General features: G+C 46.0%; 1 protein-coding gene across 12 annotated transcripts; it reads right to left on the reverse strand.

The window, feature by feature from the left end:
* Positions 1-473: 473 nt before the first annotated feature.
* On the reverse strand, positions 474-21,794 carry PACRGL (parkin coregulated like). Of its 12 annotated transcripts, XM_041753723.1 has the most exons (12): positions 21,651-21,785; positions 19,264-19,329; positions 18,670-18,924; positions 17,039-17,106; positions 16,771-16,916; positions 13,184-13,251; positions 10,551-10,641; positions 8,154-8,288; positions 7,588-7,695; positions 3,850-3,930; positions 3,343-3,443; positions 474-1,259 (listed from the first exon to the last, which is right to left on the reverse strand). In XM_041753723.1, the coding sequence occupies exons 3-11, from the start codon at positions 18,693-18,695 to the stop codon at positions 3,366-3,368; spliced, it is 801 nt and encodes a 266-aa protein (XP_041609657.1). In that variant the 5' UTR covers positions 18,696-18,924; positions 19,264-19,329; positions 21,651-21,785; the 3' UTR covers positions 474-1,259; positions 3,343-3,365. The 12 variants fall into 12 exon arrangements, with proteins under 12 accessions (XP_041609657.1, XP_041609668.1, XP_041609658.1 ...); XM_041753734.1 differs by lacking the exon at positions 18,670-18,924 and having other exon boundaries at positions 21,651-21,794; XM_041753724.1 differs by lacking the exon at positions 19,264-19,329.
* Between the last annotated feature and the right edge of the window lie 1,294 nt (positions 21,795-23,088).

Raw genomic sequence — 23,088 nt, forward strand, 5'->3', positions numbered from 1 at the left:
AGAGGGACACGCGCTCCGAGGGACAAACGGGCATTTCTGCAATTATAACTCTTCAGTAATTACTTGTACTCTTTTAAATTCCAGCTGCGAGACTGTATCTGAAATGAGAACTGCGTACTTGAGGGGTGGGGTGAGAAGGCATTCTTCAATGGCGCTGAGACATAATGAGTGCCCCCATACAAGAGAGTGACCCCCAACCTCCATCCCTCCCAAAATATGTCTGCTTTGGACTTGGTGGGGCCACTCACAGTGGGAGTCCCTGTGGTCTCCCTTCTTGCCCTCAGGACGGAAAGTCTTATTCCTGTTTTCTCATTCTCACTCTATTCCTTTCTCTTGTAGAATGATCCAGGGTCAGCTTCTAAAACATCACACTGAGAACTATGCCTGTCAAGTAGGTTTTAAAAGCTTTTTTCGTTGAATTCATTGTTAAACATAAGCAGACATAACAAAATCACTGGCTACGTTTAAGAGTTTTAAGATTTTAATTGTGGAATATCTTCATGAAATGAGTATCTTCAGTATTTTCAGACTATGGGATACAAAAATAACATTGACTTAAATATAATTAACAAACACCTGAAGTTTAGGTAGTTTTAATGAGTTGTAATAAATAACATACTTACAAGAGAATTTACACATTCAGAAAAATTTCTTAAACTAGAATACTCTGGTATGGAGTTTTTCCAAGTATTCTATATCATAAAATACATATTTACAGACAATAATTAACAGTGAATTCACAAATGTTTGTCCACTACTTTACATTTCCGTAGCCTTGATAAACACAAAACCCAAGAAATGACAAAATGTCTAAAAATAAGCACACAGCTACAAATTGTGAAAGGTAATATTATAAATAAAAGGCATTAGAAAATACATACAATCACTTCTATTATAAACCCAATAATGGTTGTTCCCACCAAACTGTAAAAATATGAAAAACCAACCCTGCAAAATTGTACCATTATAAAACATTTTTAACAGCTTTCCATCATCGACCACTCTTGTTTTGTTGTTGATGAATAACTTTTACTATGATTCAGTGGAACTGTGTATACTCCTCTTAGTCTGGTAAATAATGAGTGGTGGCTGTGATTAACAAAAGAATAAACTGAAGTGAATCCGAAAAGGTTCCAAAGGTACTCATGGTCGGCACTGAGCACCTGTCACGGGGGCGGACAACATTTTGTGGGCTCCCTTCTTCAACAGCATATGGAGCAATACGTTGGAATTTTAGATTTGATGATGATAAGGCTGCCCTGTCAAAAGAAAAATAATTAGCTTCATTAGTATGCTGTAGGGCCCCCCGATAGGTACTACATCTAGAGGAGCATGCCTTAAAGAGTATCCAAAACTCAAAACCAACAAAATGGAACGAGAACACAAGATGGAATGAGAAGTGAAACTTTTTTCTGAGTTCAGTAAAGTATAGGTTGTCTCCTACTCTTTTAAAAATACGTTTAACTACAGAAGTGGTTAGGAACCAGACCCCCAGTATTTGAGTCCGTTTCTGCCGGGCACTTCCCCATTAAAACTGGGGCTACATTTTTCTAAGCATCAGTTTCTAGATCTTTAAAGGGGGAAAACAACACAATCTACCCCTGAGGGCTGCAGTGGGGATTCGATGAGTTTAACGTCTAAAAATACTCAACTGAGGGGCACCTGGATGGCTCAGCTGGTTAAGCATCTGCTTTGGGTGCAGGTCATGTTCTCAGGGTCCTGGGATAGAGCCCCTGTGGGTGGGGCTCCCGGCCTAGCAGGGCATCTGCTTCTCCCTCTCCCCCTGCGTCGCCCCACCGGTCATGCTCTCTGTCTCAAGTAAATAAATCTTTTAATAAAACAAACAAACAAAATAAAAAGCACTCAGCTGAGTTCCTGACTTCCCATGGGCTCAATCAAGATTGGGGTGTGTTCGAGTGTGTACCCTTCCCAAGACAGACATGCCTGAGACTTAGGATGAAAGTTAAATCAAGGTAAGAGTAAACTGATGCTTAAGGCCGGTAGTAAACCAATCAGTCGTAAAACAGGGACTCCGAGCCTGGAGCCGACTTTCCTGTCTCCCCAGAAGTGGAGTGTTTCCATCCCTGTGGGACACACAAGCCCCCAAGAAATGATAAGCTGCAATACTGAGAAGACTCTCCTAATGACCCACCTCTATGCAGACATTTAAGTGTTGAGTAGGGAAGGAGGGGGCATCGTTAACCTCATGAGGGATTGCAAGTACCAAAAGCAAGCGTAACGGTCATTAGGCCACCAGAAAGTAAGATCAGCTGTTATATTAACAGCAGGCCGAAGAAAACCTCTGATCAAATATTATTATTAAAGTATCATGGAAGACATTAGAAGAACAAAAGAGAAAAAGTCTGAAGAAGTAAACAATACGTAACTTCAAAATTTTAATTTATTAGCAGGATTCGGAACTAATGAGAGTGAGTGGCAGTAAGAGGGCTCCCTTGCCCTCCCTTGCCAGCTATTTCTGCGGCCTGGGCTGGTCACCTCCACCCCGTACTCTCCTCCAGATCTCGGAGCGTGGAGGCTAAAGTTGATTTACTTGAAGACGATGCCCGATGCCCGCCTGCGCCTGCACCTGCGCAGCGCATCCAGCCAGCATCCAGCCACGAAATCTAACACGCTGGGCCGGGCCCCTGCCGGGCCCTTTCCGCTCGCCCCTTCCACAGAATGTGTGAAAACCGCCTGGGGACAGTCCCAGACTGAAAGCTGCGCCATCAGTATTCAGCATCTGTTTACTTGCATTTCACGGGGGAGGAAATGGCAAAGTATTTTGTGTTCCACTTCTCAGAAGCGCATTTGCAAGCAAACAATTTCCTTTCTGCTGAGAGAAGCTGGCGAGGCTAGGGGGTGCTTCTGTACGTGCGGACAAGGGGTCTGCACGCTAATCCTGCATACGGGACAGGGACAGAGGAATCTGTTACCCAGGGATCCCGGGACTTCCTTCCTTCCAGACTCTCTCCGAGGCATTCATCAGGGAAAGAGTCTGACCAATTTCAACAGTCACTGGAATCGGTCAATCAGACAAGACCTAAACTAACACATCTGCCATTTTAAAATTGCGCATGATCACAAGAATTCTCTTTATAATTCCTTTTGAAAGCACCTCCAGTGAATGTTAAGATCATCGCATGCAGCCCCATCATTAAGATCTGATTAAATGTAACCTCCACAACAAGGTGGCATCGCTGCTTTACAGAAACACTTCCAAGGCTAGATTATGTGAACCCTCCTCTAAACAATGAAAATTCAATTAACCTAGGTTATTTGACACCACACAGGTAATAATGGGATCCCCTCCCACTCTTGCACATTTTTGCAAGTCACAATAACCTGATTCATCCTCGTGTATGTGCCTACACGCGTTCCAGGGCACGTGGCACTTCCGACATGGTAGTGAAGCCATCTGGAAATCTCATTATTTCAATCCGTGACTATGACAAAATTATATATTTTTTAGACAGAAAAGACGGCAAATGAAAGAAACAAAAGAGTACTTTCTTCAATGAGCTCTCTATGTTAATCCTTCCGTTTTCTGAACTTTCTAATGGTCTAAAAAGCAAAACCACCCAAAATAAAGGAAACACCCGTAACGCTGCACAACACGAGTACCACACAGGAAGCACAGAGAGGTATCCCGGGCCAGCGTCTACACAGTCCGGTCTGAACCCCAATGCTTCAACACCATGTGACCTACGCGAGACAGAATCTCTGAGCTCTCATAGCAAAATAACCTCAACTCCACAGGATTACTTGTGGCCGAAATAATACGTGTTACACAGTCCATTTTGTAGAGTGCAAGTAAAGAAAATGTGGCTTAAGGAATGATGTTTTACTTACGCTTCCGCCATGCTGCTCCAGCTTCTGTAATGCACTGGTGATTGGCTCTTTGAATTTCTTATCCCTTAGTCTCTTGGAAAGCTTGTAAAGGAAGATTGGGAGGATGAAATGGTTTGAAGAGCAGGGATATTCACGCAGGCATAAGGAAAACTTCACAGAAGGGTTTGCTAACAAGAAATAGAACCACTGAGTCCTTGCTGTATCGACCTATCCAAACATCATTTGTTTAGATTCCAAGGCTTCTTTTAGAAAATAGCTTGTGGAAATTTATGCATAATAGATAGCATTGTACTTGTTAAAAGAAAGAGTTCACGTTATCTCAAATGATAGCGATCCTGTAAAGCCTGCTAGAGTATGGTATCCAGGATAAGTTTTCTATGAAACTGCGTATTTCTCCAATTTGTATTTTCCGAGAGCATTTGGAGGACCATGATGGAAAGCTAAGGCTCTGAAAACACAGGTGTGTCCTAAAGTGTGAAAAAGGGAAGAGATGAAAAGGAGAGAGTGTTCACAGGAATGACGCAGTAACAGTGGCCACAGTGACCGGCCATTCCGACTCCAAACCACAAGACCACCTGTCCCTGGCCCAGCCTGAATGGGCTTCGGACCGACAGGGGAACTCTGCAAAGGGAGAGCACAAGGGGAGGGGGGATAAAATCACAGGAACAAAGAGGGAAAAACAGCAGTTCAGACCCTCAGGCACAACCTAGGATAGCGTCCCCCCCACCAAATGTCTGCATTACTCAACTCACCCTAAGACCTAAACATATGAGCCCGCGGCAGGACTGGCTCATGGCTCCACTTTCTGGAAATACCAATGAAGCCCAGGCAAGAATTAGTCATCGATCAAATACTTCTAAGGGCCTGTCCTAGAGCTGGTTTCTGGTTCTTCCTCTTCGCACAGATGGAAGAAACCCAGGAGTGCTTCCCACCACTGAGCACCGAGTAGAAGGCCTTTCAGTCATGTCCGTGAAAATGGGGGAGGGTCAGAAGAGTCCCAGCAAGATAAAAATGTGAGAGAAGCAACTCTAAGTGAGAGGACAGACAGACTTTATCAAAGCCCTGGGGATGGACAAGAAAAACGCCTCCTGGGGCACCTGGGGGCTTGGCCAGTAGGGCGTCGACTCTTGATCTCAGCTCAGGTCTTGACCTCAAGACCTCTCATGAGTTCAGGCCCCAACATGGGGCTCCACACCAGGCATGGAGCCGACTTGGGGAAAAAAAGAAAAAAGACAAAGTACCCCTTGCAAAATCAGATCTTTGGCTTGCTTTCTGCAGACCACATTACCCGGGAGCAGTGGCTTAGGGGCAGGTCCACGAAGCACCACCTCCAGAATCCCCTGATCCACTCATACAAAAAGTATAGATTTTGGGGTCCCACCCAGACTGACTTAACCAGAATTTCAGGGCAAAGGCCCAGGTTCTGCATTTTTATCAGGATTCCCAGGTGATTTATTTCCTCTTTAAAGTTTAAGGACCACTGTCCCAGGGACAGTGGGAAGTCTGAGTGGAAGCTAAGCAAGGACTTGACTTCATTTGTGTAGGAATAAATGAGTCCTTTATGGGCTCCGTAACTGGTTTTGAAATTCTTTTTCTAGAGGAGAGAACCCTTTCTTCAAAGAACATCTAAGGCAGAGGTCCATAAACAAAACATATGTAAACGAAAACGGAGCCTTTCCGGCTAATGGGGGTAAAGTGAGGTAAGGGGGTGCACCCCTCAGCGGGTCCTCGGGGGTGCCTGGTGGTGCGCAGCTAACAGACCAAGATTTAATCCCCAGTTTCCCTCCTCTAGCGAAAACCACCGGCAGGTGAAGGCCAGTGTGGTATCCAGACCTTCCCGAGGTGCTCACACTCCAGGAAGGGGAGAGGCCTCCCTCACTCAGTCCGGGGTTCTGGGGAGGAATGTGAGTGACCAAATAAGGCTACCGACCCAGAAAAACTCAAACAAGCAAACGTGCATAGTTTGGTTTAACCTGGCCTTTTCTTTCTGCCACGGTGGGTGGGACTGAGAGGCTACTTAGGAAGCAAAGGTGCTGGCCCTTGCTCAGCACGGAGCCCAGCGTGATTCCTTTTCTCTATCACAACCCCTTCACCTCATTCCAACTTTCTCAGCGGATGTCCTTGCTACTTATTTCTCCAAAAAACAAAAGCCAATCTCCACCAGGGCAGAGGGCATATCTGGTCTTTGTTCAGCATTACAGTCCCTGTGCCTACAGCATAAACTTGGCCCACAGCGAGAGGGCAGAGAGCAACAGATGTGTTAAAATGCTGCCTGTCTCACTGGAGCAATCAATCCAGAATGAGTCATTTTATATATTAGGCTGAGATTCCTGCGGTTAATCAGGTACAACCTGCTGACCTAAAGGTCATAAGCAGATAGATACCTGCTGGGGTTCTCGTCCTTCTCTCCTGAGGCCTCCACATATTAAGGTTTGAGTCTATTCTCACTGTGTCTTCTCCCATCAAACACCTGGTGCTGGTGGGAATTCATCTCCCACCTTTCCTAACCTAACCTGAGCACAGTAATCCTGAGACATTCACTACCATCCCCGCTTTCTATAGGCTTAGCCATAGGTTCCTGGCATGTACCGTCTCTCTGCGGAGCTAGAAGTGAAAAATACAGTTCTAGAATCTCTCAGAGGGATGTGTCCAGAAAAAATAGTAGAACCAGGATCAAAATACATGCCTCAGCTCTGAACTACAGAGGACACACACAGAAATGCCAGCCATGGGCTATTCCAGCAAGGACTTTAATTCTTTATCAGTGTGTGCAGTAAAGGATTAACTTTGCCTAAAAGGATTGGCCCTTGTCCCTGGCTCCTGGATGGAAACCCCTAAGCCCTCGCTATGACCTGCCAAGTAAGAGTATCTTTGTTTCCTCGGTGGTGGGGTGGGGGGGCTTGGGCCACAGGATGTCAGCTCAACCTCTGGAGAGGCTGGAGACAAAGGTCAACCATGCAAGCAGGCAGTCATGCTTGCATGGGAGACCCCCCAACGTGACCCTGGACACCATGCTGAGGTGAGTTTCTCAGGATGGCAATACTCCATGTGTGTTGCCACATGTCACTGTGGGAAAAAGCAAGCACCGTCCACACAGCTCCACTGGGAGGGAGGACAACTAGATGCTCCACACCTGGTCCCTCCTGGGCCCTGCTCTGTGCACATCCTTCCCTCGCTGATTTTACCCGGTATACTCGCACTGCGATAAACTGAGACACTAAATAACAGTTTTTCTGAGTTTAACGAGCCTTTCTAGCAACCCAAGGGTGGTCTTGAGGTCCTCCTGAACTGTCCAGGATCTCAGTGTGTATTTGTCCCAAGGATTAAACTACTCATAACAGGGAAAAGTCTCATCCTGAATACTATTTACAGACTCACTAAAAAACTTAAAAGGAAAAAAAAAAATGAAAAACACAGCTGTGGCTGTATAAGCCGTCCTTATCATTCACGGCCAATCAACATTGGCACAAACCATCATACTGGTTATTAATTTTCGTCCATTCAACTTCTGCTTGCTTTTTATCGCAACCCTCCTGCTCATGTAGGAAAATTAAAGAGAACACTGCACTGCACCTTTGTAAAATATTTTATGGACTACTTGGTCGGACCTGTAGTTTTTTAAAGAATGAGGGCATTTTTTTTTTTTAAGATTTCTGAATCAGTTAGTGATTAATTTGAAGCCACTAAATCATGATGAGATACAGAGGGGACAGCCACTCTCATCTTTTCAGCACTTACACTTGTAAGCAGATGTTTCAGATGGTCATTTAGAGAAGGACCAACAACGACGCTAAGCTGCACGAGAGCATTCAGTCCTCTTGCAAACACTTCATCATCCAGGTGGACCTGGAGGGTCAGGTGGCCGGGGGTGTAGGGACAGGAAAAGAAAGAGGAGGAAAGGAGAGATAAGAAGGTCAACCAGAAAAAAAAGTAAGAATGTACATTCAAAGTCAGAAGATAAGCAACTAAACCCAGAATCCACCTCTAACACCGGACCATCGAGAATCAAAAAAACAGATCTCCGGCTTGACCGAAACACTAATTAAACTATATCACAGCATGCGGCAAGACTCATGTGAGGTTTTATTACTTTCTCTAATTACTCAAAATGTCCCCTTTCACCTTTCGTATATCCTCTAAAGGAGTCTTCAAATAAGTAATCATCTGTCCCTGAATAACCATGGCCTAATTTTGTACGCACATCAAAATCACGGGTAATGGACCAATTTGCAAATAATTTGGAAGAAAAAAAGACATAAAATATTCTAAATGTACCACAGAAAGCCCAAAGGAATAGAGGATACCAGAGCTGCCTTTAGCACAGGAATCAGTCTCGGAAGCAAAGGTACAGCTTTCTCAGAAGCTCCTTGCACCAACAGTAATTCTCTGAAACCCTCCTTCGACACAAAGGTGTATGGGTGTCTAGTCTCTCTCAAACCCTGCCAGAGACAAAACCAACAAATAAACAAACAAGACTGACTGACTTACTACACACCTGGTTACGCTAAGAACAAAACTGGATCTTCACTAGTCTAAATGAAAATCAAGTTTTATTATGGTTTTCCTAACCATAATTTGTAATTTCAGTAATTACCATTTTAATTAAATCCAGAAAATGTGGAACAAAGGACATATATGAGACAGGAAGAATTTCTACCCACAGCAAGGAAGAAAAATAGTTTAAAAATTAAAGGAACAGGAAAAAGGAAAAGAAAAGCAAGGAAAAATAAAGGAAATAAAGAAGAAAGAGAAAGGAAGGAAGGAGGGAAGGAGACCAAAGGTAAATAAAAAGAAATAAAAAGAAACCCTCACAAGGATACTAAAAAAATTTTGTGTGTACCCCTGAATATTGCTTGAAATCCATGAATCAATCTAAAGTGCTGTTTTATAATCACCACTTTATGAATGCATAATTATTGGACCTCCTACCTTTATGGTGATTTTACAACTGGTTTAACTAGTTTCTAAAATACTATACTTCCTTCATATTACATATTTTATATAAAGGGTTTTTTTTATATTAAGGTATTTTAATAATATCTTTTCCCATGTTCGAAAACCACTGTAAGAATTTAAACGTCACTTTAAACTTTGGAACATGAGAGAAAAATATGAAAAAACGTGTACTGTTGCAGTCTTTCACCCCACGTGCATCAGAAGCTACTAGATAGTACTCTTTTATGATTTAACTCACCACTTTGAGTCAAGATGAAAGGTCCATCTGGCTTTTTTTAAAAAACATAAAACAAAAAAAGCAATAGCAGTTGGGACTCATTACTGTCTGTGATCAAGTATAAATGGCTGCAAAATCATGCCTAAAAATACTAATTTTCAACCAATTTACCCTTTAGATCAAACTACCTGCTTCCAAATAGTGATCAAACCCTTCCTTTCCTGGATGCCTTTGAAAGCCATGCTGCCGACCACAGAGGCACCACTTTGGCCCACAGCTGCTATCGTCTGAAGAGTGCCCCTATCCCGCTCATTTCAGAGATGAGGAATCAAGTCAAGTCGTGAAGGGATTTCCACCGTGGAGGCTCTGTGCGTACCTACCCATTATTAAAAGAGTAGAGGAGAAGGCTAACAATCTACCTGACACAGAAATGAAGGCATTGGTGGTTGGAAAATAATTAAAGAACTGACTTTATGGGATCTGGACTAAACATAGACTCCTTTAAGGACTCCCCAAATTAAAGCACCCCCCTCACCTTTTGGTTAGCTGGAGCCTGTTTCCAAAGCCGTCACTATAGCACTGAGTCATCTAAAAAATGATTTGCTAACATACACATAAGTTTTAAAATAACTGATGAAACACTGATACATTTTAAGTTTTTAATACCAAGTTTAAAAGATTTTGATCAAAACTGAATTTCAAAACAGGCTGCCCATCACTGGTATCATACCAAACTACTCTTGCAATAAATTAAGAAAAACAAGACCAACAAAATGATCCATAACTCTTAAAAAAGACAAGTTTCTTTACCTTAAATATACGACAAGTGGTTAATTTGTCTCTGAACTTGGGACTCTAACAAAAGGAATAAATTGCCTAGAAGAGACCATTGATTCACCTCAAGCCAATACTCTGCCAACTTTTTCCTGATATAAATGTTAAATAACATAAAGGAATTTATCAGAAGTTTTCCTAAAACCCTCTATAAAAATGATCTGCACGATATTCTACTTAAAATGTACAGATGGGAAAAGCACAGAGAATTCTCCAAAAGGGCGTTCAGGTAGTTCAGATCAGTTCCCTGAGAAACGCATCACCTTCACGTAGACATGACTGCTTGTGTGGAGAGAGATCAACCACTCTCCGCCAGCTCATGTACTTTAAGTCAAACCGCTGACGCTCTCCGGATAGGATTAGTTCTCTACCATTCTGAGTACTTCTGTCTTTGGAATTAAGTACGAATATTTCATCCGCTTATATACAAATCCCCGTACACACTAACTTGCGTGTAACTGATTAATCAGTTTCTAATAAACATATACTGACCATAATTAGTTTCTAAGGGAATGTGGTATTTTAATGACTATTGCTTGGCTCTTATTTCAAAAGTAAGAGTAAGATTTACTGACGCATTACAAAATAACATTTAATACAATTTTAAAAAGCTTTTTTTTCATAAACAATTTTAAAAATTTAAAAAAGCTTTTTTTCCCCATAAACATGCAGGAGAAATGGGATATGCACCTACCTCAGCTAGAGTAATAAGAAGAGGATCAAATGGAAGGTTTTCGGGAGGACATTCCCACTGCAATCTGTGTTTCACTGAACCGTGGACCAACCTAAAATAATGAACATCAGTGAACGTTAACGTGGACAATGTCATTAGATGCTAAGCAGTAATGATCTAACATATCCATACTCTTTCTAGAACATAACCATGTTAGAACTATTCTGTAACATGTAGGAACACCACAGCTGGAAATGATGCTACGAAGGCATCTTATGCAGCAACATCTATAATCCCACAAACTCCTACTTTTTCAGCAAAATTGTTTGATGGTAAAACTAAACTCCACATTTGTGAAGCCTACAGTTTCGGGGCTCAGGCATGCTGCTGAGTCTTAATACAAACGCCACACTTGACATGTTTCAGTCATAATTATAACAAAACAGATAACCTACAGATGTGCAAACAAAGGAAGGTGATAACGAGAAACAGTAACTTGTTGTGCATGGAACATTATTTCAGATATAGAACACTTAACCCTAATGATCTGCAGACAAGCCAGATTTTAGGCCTGCTCAACAGAAGAAAGCTGAGGGCAGGAGGTTAAGTAGCCCATGCAAGCTTACAAAGTGGGAGCTCCTTCAGTTAGGGTCGCTGCTGCTGCTTTCTGTTTTGTTTTGTTGGGTTGGGGGGTGGGGTGCAGAGGAATTGGGATGGGGGGTGGCTCAGTCAGTCAACTGTCTGCCTTCGGCCCAAGTCGTCATCCCAGGGTCCTGGGTGGGATCCAGCCCCTTGTCAGGCTCCCCGCTCAGCCCGGGAGTCTGCTTCGCCCTCTCCTTCCACCTCTGCCACTTGTGCTCTCTTTCAAGTAAATAAATATTTACTTTACTTTTTAAAAAATATTTTTTTAAAAAACCCAACATTCAAAAAACTGTACATGGTTATAAAGTACGGAATTTGATAAAAGTTTGGATTTGTGAATCCATCCATGAACCATCATCATAATCAAGAGAGTCATCCATCGCCCTCAAATGTTTCTTCACCATTTTATAACATTCTCAACTTCTTGACACTTTCTTTAGCATTATTTTCTTCACAGCAAGAGGCCTCAGTGACATTTTTACTATTTTAGCAACCATAATTGCTTGGAGTAGGAAGGGGAGTATGAGAACCTTGAAATACAGTTTCAACTCAGAATACAAATAAAAAATAGACGCAATAAAATGAAGAATCATTGAGTTTATCCCTCCAAATCTGCAGGTACCATTAAAAACTACATTTCTTGAATTTTATTTTTTAAGGATTTCATTTATTCACTTGAGAGAGACAGAGAGTAGAAGGAAGGGCAGAGGCCGCAGCAGAGAGGGAAGCAGACTCCCCGCTGAGCAGGGAGCCCAACATGGGGCTCCATCCCAGGACCCTGGGATCCTGACCTGAGCCAAAAGCAGACGCTTAAGCACCTGAGCCACCCAGGTGCCCCCATTTCTTGAATTTTAGAACAAAAGAAAGAATGTTGTGATTATTCTTTCGACAGTGAGAATGACATTTTCTATCATCTAGAACAGACTAAAACTGGATATATTAGAAGAAATAAATGTTTCTTGGTAGTGAAATCTTGAAATGGTATCACTCCATTAGAAACTATATTGTTTTCTTTAAAATAGTCTGATGTCTACCTGGAAAGATGCCAAGAATTCTATCAAAAGGGAGCAAAAAAGTCATATATACTTATTAAGAAATATCATTTCAATAAATATAATTTTTGAGGGATCCCTAGGTGGCCCAGTGGTTTGGCGCCACCTTCAGCCCAGGGCGTGATCCTGGAGACCCAGGATGGAGTCCCACATCGGGCTCCCTGCATGGAGCCTGCTTCTCCCTCTGCCTGTGTCTCTGCCTCTCTCTCTCTCTCTCTCTCTCTCTCTCTCTCTCTCTCTGCTGTCATGAATAAATAAATAAAGCTTAAAAAATTTTTTTAAAAAATGAAAGTTTCATTAAATCATCAACATGAAGTTTACAAACAAAATAGGACTATTGGGATCCCTGGGTGGCTCAGCGGTTTAGCGCCTGCCTTTGGCCCAGGGCCTGATCCTGGAGTCCCGGGATCGAGTCCCACGTCGGGCTTCCGGAATGGAGCCTGCTTCTCCCTCCTCCTGTTTCTCTGCCTCTCTCTCTCTCTCTATGTCTATCATAAATAAATAAATCTTAAAAAAAAGAGAACTATTTATTTGCAATTTGCCCAAGGCCGTGAAGGCTTATAATGTTTTAGAAATTGGTTCATTCAATTTCTTAAGTTATAGATCTATTGGTAATTCTATTTTGGAATTAAAATGATCTTCTTCAACAATGTCCCATGATCTATCAAGTCACCTTAATTTCTTTTTTTTAATATATTTTTTATTTCTTTTTAATATTTTTTATTGGAGTTCAGTTTGCCAACATATAGCATAACACCCAGTGCTCATTCTGTCAAATGCCCCCCTCAGTCCCCACCCCCCTTTCCACCACCCCTTGTTCGTTTCCCAGAGTTAGGAAGTCACCTTAATTCCAACTTCTCTAGTAAATAAAATTTTTAATACACTTACACTAAATACTGTTATTGATTTACTCAATTATTTTGAATAATATGGTCAGTCATAACCTGTATTGATTTTTACCTGCAAGGAATACCTCCTTTAGAGTAAATGGCTGCAAACGCAGAAGGACCCCGTGACTGTTCACCAAACTGGAAATAAAAAATGACACAGATACGATAAATACACTATCACCTCCACTTGGGAATGACACCTAATCAAATTTAATCCTGCTGAGGTCAGAGGCAAACGGACACCCTGACTTTCATCCCGTGACGCTGGTGTCAAGTGCACGACTCTACTCAGCGACAAAACAGAAGGAATTATCAGTCCTCTCAGTACTGGAACCACAACCACACGTGGTGGATTTCTTTTTTACTCCTAACTCGTTCCGGAAGGCTCGAGGGCAGCTGGAATCACACACATGGTAAATATAATATAGATAAATATTATTAAGTATGAACATCACAAATAAATACAATAAAGGTAATACATCTTTCTACCCTCCACCAGTGTGACCTGTCAAGGTGAGGGGTACAAGGAGAAGAGCAGTTCAGTGCAGGGAAAGCAGATTTGTTTGCAGCCTCCGGCACATCTCCCACTGGTCCTCCAGTCAAATATGGAAGTCCGGACAGCCAGAGGACCTGTAACTTCTCCAGTCTGCTTTTATGCTTCTATACAAGAAAAAGGCTTTAGATGGGCAGGGCTGATAAAACTGAAGAAAGAGCAAGGCTCTCGCAAACACATGCCTGGATGTGTCTGCTCACATATATGACTTCACAACTTTCAGTCTGTCTATGTATTATCTTAAGAATAAGTTAACTCTGTATTCCTGAAGTCCATGTAAGAGATGATCGATCGATCACAATAGTTAAACAATCCTAGCATGCATAATTTCAAAACAGTTGATCAAAGACAGAGAATTTAGGCACAAATAGTAAGTATTTTATCACATGGTACTTTGAACATAATCAATTGAAATATAGGTATCTAAATTAGAAAATACAAACTTACTAACCTATTTTAAAGATATAACCAGCTAAAAATTATTTTAAAATCAGATGCAGGGGACGCATGGGTGGCTCAGCGGTTGAGCATCTGCCCTCGGCTCAGGGCGTGATCCTGGAGACCCGGGATCGAGACCCGCATTGGGCTCCCTGCATGGAGCCTGCTCTGCTTGTGTCTCTGCTTCTCTCTCTGTGTCTCTCATGGATAAATTAAATAAAATCTTTTAAAAATAAATAAATACATAAAATCACATGTAGCAATTAAAGAATATATTTAAGGGTATAAGTTTATAATTAGCCTTTTATCCTCTGGAAAAACACATATGCTTGAAGTTAAAACTCATAGATGAAGTTTCATTAGTGTACAGTATTATAGTAAGAGATTCATTTACAAACTTCAATCCGTATTCTGCATAATTCACAGAAATAGTAATGTATCATTCATCTAATTATAATTCCTACTTACAAAAGTGTATTTTAGGGCAGCCCGGGTGGCCCAGCAGTTTAGCGACTGCCTTCGGCCCAGGGCGTGATCCTGGAGACCTGGGATCGAGTCCTGCATCGGGCTCCCTGCATGGAGCCTGCTTCTCCCTCTGCCTGTGTCTCTGCCTCTCTCTCTCTCTCTCTCTCTCTGTCTCTCGAGAATAAATAAATAAAATCTTAAAAAAAAAAAAAAAGAAGAAGAAAAGTGTGTTTTAAAAACTGTTCTCAAGTAATCGTATCACATGAGGATACATGAAAAAATGTTTTTGCAGTGGGAGAAAAATTAAGACAACTTAGGGTTTGTCTACAAACCGGTTTCACACACTTTTAGTTCTAGCACCTATTAGCAAATGATCTTACCTTCTGGACCTACAGGTCATGTAAATAATCTCTAAATTTCCAAAACACTCACCAAGACAAAATTTCTTCTTTTTTTTTTTTAAAGATTTCACTCATTTATTTGACAGAGGGAGAGACCGAGAGAGCACAAGCAGGGGGAGCAACAGGCAGGGGGAAAGGGAGAAGCAGGCCGCCCACGGAGCAGGGAGCCTGATGTGGGGCTTCATCCCAGGACCCTGGGATCATGACCTGAGCAGAGGGCAGACAATCGACCGAGTCACCCAGGCACCCCAAGGCAAAACTTCTGATTTTTCTGATAGAAATTCTAAGCAATTCCTTTCTTTTTAACTCATTTTAGAAATAATAATAGTTTCATCTTCCAGGTCCCATATTATAAAAAGTTTTCTTTTTTCTACCAATGGGTTCATTTTATGGATTTTGACCAAATTTTACCAAAATTCCTTTACCATGAAAAAACTGTTGTCCCTTCAATTTTTAACAATGTCATCACAGACCATGTTTCAACTCTAAAATCATCTGCATTATTAAATATACCTCACTATATTGAGTTAAAAAATTTTTTAGACTTTTGATTCAAATGAAATACTCAAAATGCACACACATTCAAGTGCATAAATTGTAGGTGTATAGACCAGCGGATTCTCCAAGACAAACTGGTGTCAGAGCACGCGGCTGTGGAAAGCCTGAATGTTCCCAGCACCTAGGTATCGCCTCAATGCTGCTTACCCAGCCCTAACTCCCTTTTGCTCCAATGGGGACCTCTAGCCTGACTTCTAGCTGCCCTACTTTGGATTGGCAGCTTTAACAGATCCTGGACATGGTTTCATCTAATACACTCGATTCTCAGGTCAAATCATTATTTCCCAAAACTTTCCTTCATTCTTAACAAAATTTAAGATTAGGGCCACTTAGGGCACTATTTTAAAAAGTTCTTCTTCAAAGAGAGGAATAAAATTCAAGCGTCACCCATGAGTTCTCTCTACCAAACATGGGGAAAAGAAGCTAGAACAAGGAGATAGCAGGCTACTCCTCAGGAGTCCAACTTGACACTGTGCAGAAAGAAGGAGAGGAACACATATGTTTACGCTCTTTTTCATTTGTAAAGTCGGACAACCTCCTTCTGCCCTTGGCCAGTGCACTGTATCCTTGCTGTATTCCACGGGCCATCAAAGCCAGTGTCTCAGCCACGCTCTAATCCCCTGTAAAGGCTGAAACCAGGGTCATCTTACTCCGTGCAAGGCTGGGCCGACACCACCTGGCATTGTAGCACAGGTGTACTCACTTTTTGGATAATTCACTGATCTACACACTTAAAATTATTCACTTTAATGAGCATAAATCTCATATTCATTAAATTTGATTAAATTGCTGTCCGAAGGCAAAACGAGGCCAGTACTATAGTTGGGATTTCTGAGGGAGCTAAATTATAGATCATAGCAAAATGGTTTATGCAACTATGGAAGCATGTAATCCATCCTATGTCAACTGAACACAAGCTTACTCGTAGATATGAGGAAGTAATCGAACTATAGTAAATAAAAAATAAAGCTGGTGTGCAGTTTATTTTATACTCTAGTATACTCATCCACGAATGGGATAGGATATGCCATAACTGGTTCTTCTCTACACCTGCTCATTTCCACACTATCATTATTTCCATTCTTCACCATGATTACCATATGGCCTACCAGCCTTAACGTAACCCCTCCCCATCATCAAAAAAAAAATCACAAACTTGAGACAGTGCTCAGAATGGTTCAATAGTGTGCTAAATGCCTGTTACTCTGAAAAATCTGAGTCAGGAACGTCTTTTGTACCTACCGGGTTAATCGTCTTAGGGTTAAGTTTATCACTTGGTCGAGGATGAAGCTTTCTTGCAGTCTCTGGAGAACTGGTTGATGATGAGGAGCTGCTTTGTTGAACTGTGGTCCTATGTACACTTGATGATGTCCTTTGATCACCGTTAGCTGGAAAACACAGAAGATGAACAAAAAAGAGGTGAAAGAGACAAAGCTCACTCTTACCCATCTATATAACAATGTGTCATTAACAAAATTCACCTCTTCGTCTAAAAAGCAGTGTTCTGTACCTGCCTTTCTGTTTCTCAACTGTACGCCTCCAGGGCACTCTGATTTCTGCATTGCTTCCCTGTTACTCCTGCGGTCCAATGAAACTTGATTTCAGAATTTGGGGAATGAGGGATTCATCAACAACGTAGGACCAAAAGAGAACAGAGGAGAAAATACCATAAAAGATACACCAAAAAGTATGGCATGGAACAAAATACTGGAAAGACCAATGAGAAAATATGAACTTATATGAACTTCAGTAAGATCAATAATAGCAAATGGAAAACAATCTGTAAGAAAATAAGATGTGTGAAAATATAGACTTTTTTTCCCCATTCATACTGTCAAAATATGCTTTTAGAAACTGAGTTGCAAACCTCTAGCTATACTCAGAAAACATGGACTAGATCTCCAGGAGAAAGCGGCAGGCACATCCCCTAGCATCTCTATCTTCTCTGGCCTCTCTGTTTCCGCAGTTCCAAATGCTGACATCTGCGTGTCACACCCGAGCTTTCAAGTGACATAACAAACTCTCCTACTCAGTGCACACAAGCTCCTTACACTGAACATAACCAAAACTGAGGTTATCACAGTGAAGTCACGGACCCCTTGTTAATTCAAGGTACCAGCAACTTTCTGGTCTTCTTTCCCTTCACCTCCTACACTCAACCCTACCGATGGCATCAACGTGGTAGAAGGAGCTGGTGGCTCAGATCTGGGTCTGTATCCTCACCTCTACCGATTACCAGGTTCCAGAATTTAGGCAGATTATTTAAACTCCCTAAGTCTTGATTTCCAGCCCTATTAAAAGGGGAGAAAAACACAAGCCTATAAAGGCTGTTACTGAGGAGTAGATAAGGGGCTTTATCAATCGCTCAACCACCACTGGTGGTTCCCGTCTCCCTCTTCCACGCTGCCCTCTTCTCCTCTGATGGGAGGACTCTAGTTCAAGTCATGACTTTCTGTCAGTCAAACACACTACTTCTAAACGTTTTCTAGAAAGATTTTATCTATTTGGGAGAGAGTGAGAGCAGGCACATGAGCAGAGGGAAGGGGCAGAGGGAGAAGCAGACTCCCCGCTGAGCCGGGAGCCTAAGCCACCCCAGGTGTGGCTGGACCCCAGGACCCTGAGATCATGACCTGAGGCCAAGGCAGGCGCTTAGCCCACTGTGCCCCCCAGGACCACCTCCTTCTGAACTTCTGTCTCTGCCTGGGAACCCTCCCACCCTAAGCCCTCGGTGTTGTCCCTAAATATGTAAACCACCCCCCAACTACACCGTAAGGTCTTCCTTTAAGGCAACACGGGTGAGGTCTTCTCCCACTTCCAAATGACAGTTTTTCAGATATTTGAGGACAGACTCTCAATTCCTTAGTTCTCCCTCCTTCAGAATAAAACACTGATGCTTTTTCAAGCAATTCCTCATGAGATCATTTTAATCTACTTGGCAAATTAGACATCTTCACAAGGGCAAAACTCCCCATAATTCAGCCCCAAAGTATCACAAACATGATGTGACCATCTCAAAGTGCCCCGTAGGGATAACTTGAATGTAAGACTGTTTCATACACAGAACGATTTTAAATTTCAATTTTCTTGATTTGATTAATATACTCACTTAATTTTTCATCCTACAACCAGCAGATGACTTACCTCCTACTATCACACTTCACATTCATTCCCGAGGCATTTTCCAGAATTATGGTAATCAAAGTCTCATTGAATGTGTCACGTAAATAGTCTCAGATAAGGTAAGGCAGGGTTTGAACTATCGATCTGACACGGCGCCTTAGTGGATATTCAGCAAGTATTCGCTGTCCTGACAGGTTTCTTTTGGAGAAGGCCCTGACGGGAATCGTATGATCTAAGCTTCTGTTTAAATAAACCTGTGTCTCCGCTTCTTCAACTCTGTAATTGGGGGTGATCACAGTAACTACCCTTAATGTTGATGAAGATTAATACATTCATGTTTCTTTTGATCGTAAATTTTATTTTTATTTTTTAGTTTTTTTTTTAAAGTTTTATTTATTTATGCATGAGAGACACGGAGAGATGGTGGGGGGCAGAGACCCAGGCAGAGGCAGAAGCGGCCACAGGCAGGGAGCCCGAGGCGGGACTCGATCCCGGGACCCCTGGTCCTACATCGTAATAACTGTCACAGCTGAGCAGAGGCACACAGAGCCGACCCGCACGGAGAGCGGGGCTGGGCACATCTCACCGCCAGGCACATTTTCCAACACTACCTACCAAATCCACCAGAGTTCTAGTCGGGAACAACAGATTTCTATCTTCCTTTCGGTGAAAAAGTCCTTCCTGAGGGTACCAGCAGGAAGGGGCTGCGTTAGGCTTTGGGGGCGTTCAAAGAGCCCCGGGAACTCCTCATCTGAAAGACTCAGACACGTGGGCCACACGCCAGGCCTGGGGGTTCGGCCTCGGGCACTTTCACGGTGATGCGCCCCGGGAGTCCCAGCAACGACACCAAGCCCGCGGCCCCAACACCGTCTCCTGCGAGTCAGACCAGGCGCCCCGCGCCCCGACAAGCTGAGGCCCGGGGCCCCGACGTGACAGCCCGGGGCGCCTGGGCCCCCGTCAGGCCTCCCACTCCGGAGGTCCCCGTCCAGGCGGCCCCTGCAGACGGGCTCCCGCCCGGGGCAGACCCTGCTTGGGACCCGCTCGCCCCTCCCCGGTGGGTGCCTGCACTCGCTCTCTACACAGACAGGGGGATCTTGAAAAAAGAAAGAAAAGAAGAAGAAGGGGGAGGGAGAAGGGGGAGGAAGGAGGAGGGAAGAAGGAGGAGGGAAGAAGAAGGAGGAGGAGGAAGGAGGAGGAGGAGGAGGGGGAGGAAGAAGGAGGAGGAGGAGGAAGGAGGAGGAGGGGGAGGAAGAAGGAAGAGGAGGAGGAAGAAGGAGAAGGAGGAGGAGGAGGAGGAAAGAGGAGGAGAAAGGAGGAGGAAGAAGGAGGAGGAGGAGGAAGGAGGAGGAAGAAAGAAGAGGAGGAGGAAGAAGAAGAGGAGGAGGAAGAAGAGGAGGAAGAAGAAAAGAGGAGCAGGAAGAAGAAAGGAGGAAGAAAAAAGAAGAGGAGGAGGAGGAAGAGGAGGAGGAAGAAGAAGGAAGGAGGAGGAGGAAGAAAGAAGAGGAGGAGGAAGAAGAAGAGGAGGAGGAAGAAGAGGAAGAAGAAAAGAGGAGCAGGAAGAAAGGAGGAAGAAAAAAGAAGAGGAGGAGGAGGAAGAGGAGGAGGAAGAAGAAGGAAGGAGGAGGAGGAAGAAGGAGGAGGAGGAAGAAGGAGGAGGAGGAAGAGGGAGGAGGAGGAGGAGGAAGAAGGAGGAGGAGGAAGAAGGAGGAAGAGGAGGAAGAATGAGGAGGAGGAGGAAGAAGAAGAGGAGGAGGAAGAAGAAGAGGAGGAGGAGGAAGAAGAAGGAAGAAAGAAGAAGGAAGAAGAACCACCGGTCCATGGGGGCTGCCGGGTCAGGCCGCTCTGTGCAGGCCGGAGGGGTGGAGGCCTCGGGTCGTCCGCAGCCAGCTCGCAGCCGGCTCCCCTGCGGGCACAGAAGGACGCAAGGACCCGCCGAGGGGCTGCGGGGGCGGGGCGGGGTCGAGCACCTGCAGGGGCTGCTGCACCCGCGGCCACCCTCCCCCACCCCCTCCCCTCCCTCCCCCACCCCCTCCCCTCCCTCCCTCTCTCCCTCCCTCCCTCCCTCCCCTCCCCTCCCTCCCTCTCTCCCTCCCTCCCCCCCCGCCCCCCCCCCCCGCCCCTCTGGCTGCGGGGCTGAGCCTGGGCGCACGGTCCCCTCTGTCCCGGCGGCTGTTCACTGAGCTGGGCGCGGCCGGGGTCTCGGCGGGGGCACTGCCCTGGGCCGAGGGCGTGACCCGGGTCCCGGGATCGAGTCCCGCGTCGGGCTCCCGCGGGCGCCTGCCCCTCCCTCCGCCTGGCCCCCCTGCCTCTCAGGAAGAGACGCATGAAACCCTTTTAAAGAGCCGCCTACAAAGTCCCAAGCGTGGCGGGCACGAGGCTAGAGCAGCCCGGGTCCGGCCCCGGGACCCTCGGGGGCCCAGCCCCGCTGTCAGCGCCCCGCCGCCCCCACCCCGTCCCCCCAACACTCCGGGCCGCTGGGGTGGGGCGGTCAGGAGGCGGAGGGCGCGCGGGGGCGGGGCTGGCGTGGAGGGGCGGGGCGGGGGCGGGGCTGGCGTGGAGGGGGCGGGGCTAGGGCGGGACTGGAGTGGAGGGGGCGGGGCTGGCGTGGAGGGGCGGGGCGGGGGGGGGCTGGCGTGGAGGCGGGGCTGGGGCGGAGCTAGGGCGGAGGCGGGGCGAGACGCGAGGGGCGGGGCTGGAGTGGAAGGGGCGGGGCTGGGGCGGAGCCGAGGGTGGAGGGGCGGGGCGAGACACGCGGGGGCAGGGAGGAGGCGGGGCAGGGAGGAGGCGGGGCGGGGTTGGGGCGGGGCGGGGCGGGGTTGGGGCGGGGCGAGGCGCAGGCCGTTTCCCACCGGGGCCCCAGCGGGCTCCTCCCGCCCAAGCCGGACCCCAGCTGAGGCGGATGCGCTCAGCGCCTTGGCAACCGGCGCGGCGGCCTTAGCAACGGGGCGTCCCGGAAGCCGGCCCCGCGGAACGCCCGCCCCCGGCCCGGGCCCCGTTCCTACCGCGCCTCTCGCCCGCGGCGACCGCACACCTGCCGCCGCGCCGGCCGGGACCCCGACCCCGGCGCCCGCTCCCAGACGCGCCCCCCGACTCCCGGCCGCGGCCGCCGGCGCTCGGGGGCAGGACGCTCCGCGCGGTGCCCGGATCCGGCGGCGCCGCGCCGTGACGTCAGGCGCCCGCTGCGTGTGCTAAGCCTATAGCGGCGAGGCGGCGAAGTTGCCGGGCAGAAGAGGGTTGCCCTGGCAACGAGGCGGCGGCGTGGGAAGGGGCGGCTCGGAGCCCGGCGGGCGGAGGGCGGCGACCTCGGGGCCCCGGGGGAGGCTGCTGGGGGGCGGCGGCCGAGTCGGGGAGCCGCCGGGCCTGCAGCGCGGGCGCCGGGGTCCCTTAGGGCTCGTGCCCCTCCGTGGCACGCGAGGCCGACAGCCGTGCGCACCTGCCTCGGTTTCCCCAGCTCGTGGCGCAGCGCAGCAGCGGCTCCGGAAATGCGCTGTCCACGGCCAAAAGCAACGTGGCCTAGACCTGCAGCGCTCCCGGGGTGCCTGCCCGCCTTGCCCAGGTCACCGGGCCTCTCCCACGCCCACGTAGCACAATGCGTGCTTTGGAAGTGTAGAAAAAAGAAAAGAAAAGAAAAGAAAAGAAAAGAAAAGAAAGAAAAGAGAAAAGAAAAGAAAAAAGAAAGAAAAGAAAGAAAAAGAAAGAAAAAGAAAGAAAAGAAAGAAAGAAAAAGAAAAAGAAAAGAAAAGAAAAGAAAAAAAAGAAAGAAAAGAAGAAAGAAAGAAAAGAAAGAAAGAAAGAAAGAAAGAAAAGAAAGAAAGAAAGAAAGAAAAGAAAGAAAAAGAAAAAGAAAGAAAAAGAAAAGAAAGAAAAGCCCTCCTCCTTAGCTATTCTCACCCTCCGACGTGTCTTCTGCAGCTTTCCCACGCCCCGCGGGTCCCCCTGCCCCTCCCCCCCTCCCTCCCGGCGGGCGAGCATCCCCGCAGGTAGACGCGGGGCGGAGCTTGCGGCCCCTCGGTCGCTCCCCTGGAGGCTGAGAACTCGGCTGCCGCCCTGCAGCCCGGCCCCCTGGGCGCGGACCCGGCTGCACCGCCTCTGAGCTCTGGGAGCTGGTGCAAGTCGCTGTGGACCCGTGGAGAGCCCACGTGGAAAAGGCAGTGCGGGTTTTCGTCCTGCGTGGGAAGCATTAAGCCCTGACAGTAGCTAATTAGGGGAAAGTAAAGGAGATGGACACGAATGAGCATACAGGGCAGCAGGGTCCAATAGAATTATAATGTGAGTCACATATGAGATTTCAGATTTCCTAGCAGACACTTTTTTTTTTTTTTTTTTTTAGGATTTATTTATTTGAGAGAGAGAGAAAGAGAGCACAAGCAGGGGCAGAGGGAGAAGGAGAGAGAACTCAAGCAGACTTCATGCAAAGCGCAGAGCTGGTGGCAGGCCGGT

This window comes from Vulpes lagopus, chromosome 4 (assembly GCF_018345385.1).
Source record: "Vulpes lagopus strain Blue_001 chromosome 4, ASM1834538v1, whole genome shotgun sequence".
Taxonomy (NCBI): Eukaryota; Metazoa; Chordata; class Mammalia; order Carnivora; family Canidae; genus Vulpes; species Vulpes lagopus.

Excerpts from the sequence above, each read along its gene's own strand:
- PACRGL (XM_041753724.1), bottom strand. The coding sequence starts at position 18,695 with ATGAATGTGAAGTGTGATAGTAGGAG. Across the intron at positions 8,289-10,550 it reads TTCTTATTACTCTAGCTGAG|GGTTTGAGAGAGACTAGACA; the intron begins GTAGGTGCATAT and ends TGTCTCTGGCAG. Across the intron at positions 3,444-3,849 it reads TGGAGCAGCATGGCGGAAGC|TCACGGATTGAAATAATGAG; the intron begins GTAAGTAAAACA and ends ATTTTGTCATAG.